The 9,488-nt window shown below is 43.5% G+C and overlaps 1 protein-coding gene across 1 annotated transcript in view; it reads left to right on the top strand.

The window, feature by feature from the left end:
* Window positions 1-2,344: 2,344 nt before the first annotated feature.
* Window positions 2,345-9,488, top strand: part of aatkb (apoptosis-associated tyrosine kinase b) — a 12,917-nt gene continuing 5,773 nt past the window's right edge. Inside the window, 4 exon segments of the mRNA XM_058621652.1 lie at window positions 2,345-2,533; window positions 4,697-4,830; window positions 6,514-6,652; window positions 9,424-9,483. Of these exon segments, the coding sequence (XP_058477635.1) occupies window positions 2,443-2,533; window positions 4,697-4,830; window positions 6,514-6,652; window positions 9,424-9,483 (424 nt within the window). The 5' untranslated portion in view covers window positions 2,345-2,442.

The following is a 9,488-nucleotide window of genomic DNA, read 5'->3' as shown; positions in this document are numbered from 1 at the left end:
CTCCACCACCCCTATTGACCTGAAGGAGTCAGGGCAGAGGAGCAGAGAGAGTGAGAGGGGAGAAACCTCTACTGGAAAGGTGAGTCTAAAGGATTTCACAGGATAGAGTCATTTGTGATGCAGACAGTCCTGGAATTTTATGGAACTCAATATGAATATGAAATATGAAACATTTCAGTCCAAGTGCACCGTACAAGACTTATTTAACTTGAGCTTTTATTTAGGAGAGTCAGTGGCGTCATTAGGCCTATGACTGCAGGCCTATCTCAACTTTGCAAGTGTTGCATAATGCTTTTCGCGTATCTTCTATCGACACCCTGAAAAAACGCCCACACCGCTGACATTATCTCTCCTCAACACACACACACACACACACCTTGTGCTGCACTTGCGTCACTGTAACATGTTCAAAGAAATGCAGCATGGCCTCCCCTTCCCGACACACATACACAAACAGCAAATAGACGGGTATTAACATCGGTTGTTAAAATCGGCGCAGTTTTACACATTGGACCGATGCCGATATGTTAAAAAATGACGAACATCGGCCGATACCAATATTAATGACGATATATCGTGCATCCCTACAAGAGAGTGATGTATAAGCCAAATTAGCCTGGCCCAAATATTTTCAAGAGTACCTTAATATAACTGTAATTAAGTTATATTTTTTCAGGGCTTAAAATTACAACCATTTTAGTCACATATGTGCCCAAAATATATTCTGTGTGACTTCAAAATATTTGGGAGTAAACAATTATTGTGTTGTGAGTGAAAGTCATGGCATTCACAGTCTTGCAGTCATGTCAATTGAAAAAGAGGAGCTTCAGCACCTAAATCACAATAGAGTGATAGACGCCTTTGCCACCCTTAAAAACAGACGACATTCTTTGATGCTTCCACCCACCAAGTAGCTGCCAATTGTAGCCATGTTATTTTAAAATGGTGTACTTTCTGAGAACACAGTGCTCTTTTTTTTGCATACAGTTTTGGCTAATACATGTGGGCTCTTAATGAATAAGAAGCATTGGTTAAATACGGCACTGTAACTATGTGGATTTTTTTCTTTTTGTTGTTGTTGTTAATGCTGTAAACATACAGTACTTCCTGTGTTTGTTGTTGTACTGTGTTAAAAATGTAATGGTGGCCTAAAACATTTGCACAGTAAAGTGTCTCTGTTAAATCTGTCCAAAACGTGCCATTTCTCAGTTTTTGTTAGCTGTTTGTGAAATTAAACGTTCGCTCACATTCTGTGCATCTCCTGGGGGCTAAGCCCCCCCTGTCCTTATAACCTAGTGACGCCCCTGCAGCTCAGGTTTGTGTCCTCTGTGGTTTAGGTGGAGTCTCAGTTTGGGAGGAACCAGAATCATGAGTCATTCTTTTGCAGACTCAGTTTAAATAGATTGAACCTCTTTTTGTTCTATAAACCAGTTCCAACGTATCATCAGATCATCTTCAGATTATCTTCAGATTATCTTCAGATGATGTGATTAGGTCACATTCTCAGTAAAGTGTTGTTTGTTAGTGACAGATTATAATCTGTAAATAATCTGACCATAGCGTGTACACGTGCTGCTTCAAGAGTTGGGAGCTGCTGACCCCCAGTGGTGACTACAGGCTATTACCTCACAGTGCACTGATGACTGCTGGTGACAGCTGCTGCCACCAGAGGGCAGCGCTGAACTGTGGGAGAGGACACAGAGGGACAGAGCGTCATGACGTCATCACGACACCTGTGACATCATCATGACGTCATTTTTCAGGTTGTGTTTATATTTGCTGTTCATCACATTTATTTTTGGCTCCTCCCTCTAGGGGTCGCTACAGTGAATTACCTGAGTGTTTCCGGTCATTCAGACCGGATGTTCTTCCTGACGCAACCATCCCATTTATCCAGACTGAGGAGGAGGGGCCTCTGTGTGTGTGTGTGTGTGTGTGTGTGTGTGTGTGCATGTACAGTATTTCATATAAAATATTAAATATATGAACATAGAGAGAAAATTAATCATTAATCTGCACAATTAAGAATGTTTTTATTTACACATAAGCAATCATACGCGCACACGCACACATGCGCGCGCACACACACACACATAAACTGTATTTGGGCTCATTACCAAACAAGATGGCGCTCTCGCCGTCAGCACCTCGGACAGCTCCGACTCCACAAACCTGAGCCTTTGATTTGCTTTGACTGGAGTCACGTGATCGAGGGCTGAGGATGAAGATGATGATGATGATGACGATAACGTGAAGAGAAATTCATCTGTGAATCAAGCCGGTGGATTGAGGGACTCTTCCTCCTCCTCCTCCTCCTCGTTCCTGGTGGAGGATGGGAGTAAGGGACGAGGAAACGTGAAGGAAACGAGAAGGAAGCATGACGGTGGTCTGTGGTCGCTCAGGAGCAGAAGTCGCTGCGTTTTCTCTCTGTGTCTCTGTGTGATGAAGGTGATGAAGATGCTGCTGCTCCTCTTCCTCGTCTCCTCAGCTGTTTTCAGCTGCTGTCTCGCGCTCAGCTCTCATTTCAGTGCAGGTGAGGCGACATTCCTCAACTAAGAAGATGTCTGTGGTGCGACTGTTGTTACATAACCACGGGAGTGACGTCATGATAAATCCAGATAAAATCAAGGTGAACGTTTTGTGAAGCTCGCGCGTGAGCTGAGCATCTGTAAAGGGACAGTGCGTGTGATTGTGTGCGGGGCTGATCCAGTTAGAGATGGTTGTTGTTCATGCAGCACATCTGGCCTGTCATTATTCTGCTGGTTTCTATGGCAACCAGCAGGTGCAGCAGACTATGGTTTTTGCATCATGTTTCCAGAAGAGGATGAAAAATGAAATTGACTCAATATTGTAGTGTGTACCCCCCCACACGAGGCAGCAGAGGACCAGCAGCTAAAATCACTGATTTTCTCTATGAGGTTTGGTGTGGGAGAGTGAGTGGTTTACAAACTTCAGCTTCCTGTTGGAAAAGTCTTAACAGTGAGATAAAGACGTCATTAACTGACCGAGAATCTATTAGACTTTTGTTAAGTGTCTAAAATCTTCACTCTCCCACACCAAACCTCATAGAGAAAATCAGTGATTTAAGCTCACGGGGACACAGGAGCTGCTGGTCCTCTGCTGCCTCGTGTGGTCACTTTGTGTCACTGAGTTAAGTCTAAATGAAATATTTCAAATACTGAATTCATTAAAATAAGACATTAGAACTTAGTGATGGAGGCAGCAGTGGATCAACAACTCCTGTGTGTGTGATGTTAAAATCACTGATTTTCTCTATGAGGTTTGGTGTGTGAGAGTGAGTGGTTTACAGACTTCAGTTTCCTGTTGGAAAAGTCTGTCTCACAGTGAGATACAGACGTGCACGTGTGTGTGTGTGTGTGTGTGTGTGTGAGTCCACACAGATGTTCAGCTACAGCAGGTTGTAGGTTTATGTATATGTATATATATACATATATACATATATACATATGTATATATGTATATGTATATATATACATATACATATACATATACATATACATATACATATACATATACATACATATATATGTATATATGTATGTATGTATGTATATGTGTATATATAAAGGGGCCACACAGTGGTGTAGTGGTTAGCACTCGAGCCCCGGTTGGAACAGGGGCCTTTCTGCATGGAGTTTGCATGTTCTCCCCGTGTGTGCGTGGGTTCTCTCCGGGTTCTCTGGCTTCCTCCCACAGTCCAAAAACATGCAATGTGGGGATTAGGTAAAATTGGACACTCTAACTTGACCATAGGAGTGAGTGTGAGAGTGAATGCTTGTTTGTCTCTATCTGTGTGTGGCCCTGTGATGGACTGGCCAACTGTCCAGGGTGTGACTCCGCCTATCGCCCCGCCTATCGCCCCGCCTATCGCCCGATGTAGCTGAGATTGGCACAGCACCCCCCGCGACCCTCTGGTGGAGGATAAAGCGGTAGATGATGACTGACTGACTGATGTATATATAAAAGTTATAAAAGGAACGAGTTTTCGTGAGACTAAACTTCTACTTTCAAACTATTTTGTTGTTTTTCATTCAGTACATGAAGTTAGTTAGAAATATAAAACAGTTTTAAGAAAATCAAATAAACATCATTATATTCTATTATTTCCTATTATACTTCACTGTCTTCACCACTAGGTGTCGCCACACAACTACAACTGCTGCTGTGTGTGTGTGTGTGTGTGAGTGAGTGAGTGAGTGAGTGAGTGTGTGTGTGAGTGTGTGAGTGAGTGAGTGAGTGAGTGAGTGAGTGAGTGAGTGAGTGAGTGTGTGTGTGAGTGTGTGAGTGAGTGTGTGAGTGAGTGAGTGAGTGAGTGTGTGTGTGAGTGTGTGAGTGTGTGAGTGAGTGAGTGAGTGAGTGAGTGAGTGAGTGAGTGAGTGTGTGAGTGAGTGTGTGAGTGAGTGAGTGAGTGTGTGAGTGAGTGAGTGAGTGAGTGAGTGTGTGTGTGAGTGTGTGAGTGAGTGAGTGAGTGAGTGAGTGAGTGAGTGAGTGTGAGTGAGTGTGTGAGTGAGTGAGTGAGTGAGTGTGTGTGGATTTATCAGATCTAAGTAAACAGCTGAGGGTCTGTGTGTCTGTCTCTGTTGCTATGGTTACGGTGCAGTTTTAAAGTGCTGCAGCTCATGCATTAGTGTATGAGCTGCACTGTTACTGTTACTGTTCTCATCATGTCCTGCAGATGGCGCTGCGCTCAGTGAGCTGTCCTGGACGTCGTCCCTGGCCGCGGTGTCCATCTCCTTCTCTGCACTCTTCACCCTCGTCTTCCTCATGTTGGCCTGTGTCTGCTGCAGGAAGAACAAAGTCCGCTTCAAGGTGTGTGTGTGTGTGTGTGTCCACGGTGGTCCGGTCTCTGGACCACCCAGCTGACCGGACCATTAGGGTGTGTCTGAGAAAGAGGCCAAGCAGAGGGAGGAGGAGGGAGGACAGACATGAGTCCACAGCACATCCGGCCTCATCTGGAATTAGACAACAGTTTTTCCCAGAGCAGAAAGAAGGAAAAAAGACACACACACACACACACTCACACTCACACACACACACAGAGACACACACTCACACACACACATGTTCGACATTCATGACTTGAGGGGACATTGCATTGACTTACATTCATTTCTTGGAGACTTACTCTAACCTTAACCACAATTACTACTGGCCTAATCCTAATCCTAACCCTAACCCTAACCTCAACCTAACCATGAAACATATCTTCACCTTAAAATGTAGTAATTTACGTTATGGGGACTTGCTTTTTGTCCCCACAAGGAGGACAAGTCCCCATATTGTGACTGTGTAAACAGGTTTTGGTCCCCACAACATTAGTAATACCTGGTACACACACATACACACACACACATGCACACACACAGAGACACACACTCACACACACACACATGCACACACACAGAGACACACACTCACACACACATGCACACACACACACACAGAGACACACACTCACACACACACACATGCACACACACACACACAGAGACACACACTCACACTCACACACATGCACACACACACACACACAGAGACACACACTCACACACACATGCACACACACAGAGACACACACTCACACACACACACAGAGACACTCACACACACACACACACACGTAGTGTAAAAAGTCAGTTTTAGTTTTTGTGCAAAAGTTGAATTCTTCATCTTCACACTTCCTTCTAAGAAAGAAAATTATGTCACACTCCTCCTCCTCCTCCTCTTCCTCATGAGTCGACGTGTAAACACCTCCTTCATCAGCCCCCCTCCTCCACACACACACACCCGGCCCCTCCTCCTTTTCTCTTTTCTCTCCCTCATCCCTTCATTCACTGCAGTCTCATTCAGTCAGAGTCACAAACTCTTCCTCCTCTTCCTCATCTGTGGACACAACCATGACGATGATGACGATGAAGACTGTGTGTGTGTGTGTGTGTGAGACCCTGAGTAAAGGTAAGACAGCAGAAACTCTTCAGTTTGTTTTGTTAATTTTAGGTAGGAAAGTGAGATTAAAGTGACATTAATATCAGATTAAAGTCAGATTAAAGACTGTGACTGTGTTAAATTTGACAACAAACTACTTTTATGATGTGAGTTCAACCGTTATAATCCATTCATATTTTTATATATCTTATTTACTTTACAAAAGAGTGTGTGTGTGTGTGTGTGTGTGTGTGTGTGTGTGTGTGTGTGTGTGCGTGTGTGTGTGTGTGTGTGTGTGATGGGGGGCTGGATCAGGTCACATTTTTCCAGTGTTGCGACTTTGCTGCTCTGAACTAAAGAGACTTTTATTCTGACATCCGTTCTATGGAGGATGCCAAATCCCTCCTCCTCTTCATCCTCCTCCTCTGTAATCTTCAGAATCCTGAGATAAAACATCATGTTTTCCTTTGTTGTGAAGTTGCATCTTCATGTTCTTAAATTTGTGACCTTATTGACCCCTGTTCTCCTGTGTGACCTTTGACCTCTCTTTGTTGTGCTGTTTTTCAGGAGTTTAAGAACGTGGACGGCGATGACTTCCACGGCGACACACGTCTGGCATCGCCGACGTCGCAGGGCAGCCCCGACGTCTACATCCTGCCCCTCACTGAGGTGTCACTGCCGGTCGCTAAGCAACCAGTTCGAGCAGGTGCGGCGTGTTAACGCTCACTCCCTGTAACTAACGTGAAATTGTACTTCAATCAAAAAGAGAAAACTTGTGTTGATGTTTTCAGGGAAATAAGAAGAACATTTTCTGTAAGAAACACAAAAAACTTTGATGCTTTGTTTTGTGTCTTTCATGTCCTTCATCTCTTGTTTTGTGTCTTTCATGTCTTTCCTTTCTTGCTGTTGTTTTGTTTCTTTCATGTCTTTCCTTTCTTGCTGTTTCGTGTCTTTCATGTCTTTTCTTTCTTGCTGTTGTTTTGGGTCTTTCATGTCCTTCATCTCTTGTTTTGTGTCTTCCATGTCTTTCCTTTCTTGCTGTTGTTTTGTGTCTTTCATGTCTTTCCCTTCTTGCTGTTGTTTTGTGTCTTTTATGTCTTTCCTTTCTTGCTGTTGTTTCGTTTCTCATGTCTTTCCTTTCTTGCTGTTGTTTTGTGTCTTTCATGTCTTTCCTTTCTTGCTGTTGGTTTGTGTCTTTTATGTCCTTCATCTCTTGTTTTGTGTCTTTCGTGTCTTTCCTTTCTTGCTGTTGTTTTGTGTCTTTCATGTCCTTCATCTCTTGTTTTATGTCTTTCATGTCTTTCCTTTCTTGCTGTTGTTTCGTTTCTCATGTCTTTCCTTTCTTGCTGTTGTTTTGTGTCTTTCATGTCTTTCCTTTCTTGCTGTTGGTTTGTGTCTTTTATGTCCTTCATCTCTTGTTTTGTGTCTTTCGTGTCTTTCCTTTCTTGCTGTTGTTTTGTGTCTTTCATGTCCTTCATCTCTTGTTTTGTGTCTTTCATGTCTTTCCTTTCTTGCTGTTGTTTTGCGTCTTTCATGTCTTTTCTTTCTTGCTGTTGTTTTGTGTCTTTCCTTTCTTGCTGTTGTTTTGTGTCTTTCATGTCTTTCCTTTCTTGCTGTTGTTTCGTGTCTTTCATGTCTTTCATCTCTTGCTGTTGTTTTGTGTCAGTTCAGTAAAAGACTGTGAGAAACCTAGAGAATCTGGCTGTTGTCAGAGTTTGTCCCTGGGGTTAGCTCCGCCCTGACGCTGGCCTCGACCAGCTGGGCCTCCACCTATCCCACAATCCCTCTGTGCAGATTCAACGCTGTGCTCTTTAACATTCACTCGCTCCCACAAACATCTGTCAGTTGCATAACAGCATCCAGGCGGCGAGCCGACGCTGCTGCATGTTGGTATGTGAAGCATGTGAAAGCAGAAAGACTCAGTGAGAAGATCCTGTGTTTCTGTTTCTATCACTTACTTCATTAATTCTACATCAGCTTAAGCTACGATATCTTTAAGAACATGATCACGTCTTTATCTCACTGTTGGACGTTTGTAAACCACTCACTCTCCCACACCAAACCCCATTGAGAAAATCAGTGATTTAGCTCGCAGGGACACAGGAGCTGCTGGTCTACTGCTGCCTCGTGTGGTCACTTTGTGTTACTGAGGTCAATCTGACTGAAGTATTTCAAATGCTGAATTTGGTGTGGGAGAGTGAGTGGTTTATAAACTTCAGCGTATAAAACTAAAGTTGAACTGGTTCATTAACTTTATTATTATTATTATTATAGTTATTATTATTATTATGATTATAATAATATTATTATTGTTATATAGAGCTGAGATGGGTGTGGACATAAAGTGAGTTCATGTTCTCATAGTTCATGTTGTCACTCATTGCTGAGCGCTGACGACAGTAGGTGGAGTTCATGATGAAGCACCAGGACTGTGAGCTCTGGGTCTGGTCCAGGACTCGGTCCAGTTCAAGTCCCAGTCCCCAGGATCCACCCTGCTGCAGCTGTTCACGCTCACTCACTCTCTCTCGCTCTCTCTCTCTCTCTCTCTCTCACACCACACACACACACACCCACACACGCCACACACACACACACACACACACACACACACACACACACACAGTAACCCAGTTTTTGCTCACGTTTGTGAAACAGATCTAGATTTAAATATGAATATAATAATTTGAAAGATTTGAAAACAGAGTCGAAAACAGAGTCAAAACAGTTGAAGACAGAGTGAAAATTGAGGGGAAAACTGAGTGAAAATGATGAAAACAGAGTTGAAAACAGTGAAAACAGATTTGAAAACAGAGTGAAAACAGAGTTGAAAACAGAGTGAAAACAGAGTGAAAACAGAGTGAAAACAGAGTTGAAATCAGAGTGAAAACAGATTTAAAAACAGAGTGAAAACAGATTTGAAAACAGAGTGAAAACAGAGTGAAAACAGTGAAATCAGAGTGTGAGACAGTGTGAGAGACACCACTGTCCCTAAATGTCCCATCACAGTTATGAATGTGTGGCTGTGTGGAGAACAATCATCACTTCACTCTTGTGTGGAGGACATGTTGGACAATAATCCCAGTGTATGTGTGTGTGTGTGTGTGTGTGTGTGAGACAACTGGTCCTCATGCTGCACACAATGCTAGGTTTTAACTATGGGATGGAGAGAGGGTGTGAGTGGGCGTAAAGGACTGAACGTCCAGAGCACAGTGAGGGGACTGTGTGGTGGACGGGAGAGGACAATGGTCCGTCTGTCCTCGTAAGAAAGAAAGAAAGATGGAAGGACAGATGCAGAGGGTGAGATCAGAACATGAAGTTTCTGACGACTGTACTGAGACACTGAGAAATCCACTCTTACCTCTCTCTCTCTCTCTCTCTATCTCTCTCTCTATCTCTGTCTCTGTCTCTCTCTCTATCTCTGTCTCTGTCTCTGTCTCTCTCTCTCTCTCTCTCTCTCTCTCTCTCTCTCTCTCTCAGTTCAACTCCTGAAGTCAGCAGAAATCTGTCGTCACAATCTGCTTTACCTGAGAGACATCGGCACA

Source organism: Solea solea, chromosome 21 (genome assembly GCF_958295425.1).
Source record: "Solea solea chromosome 21, fSolSol10.1, whole genome shotgun sequence".
In the NCBI taxonomy this organism is placed as follows: Eukaryota; Metazoa; Chordata; class Actinopteri; order Pleuronectiformes; family Soleidae; genus Solea; species Solea solea.
This window is presented reverse-complemented; position numbering and strand designations above follow the sequence as displayed.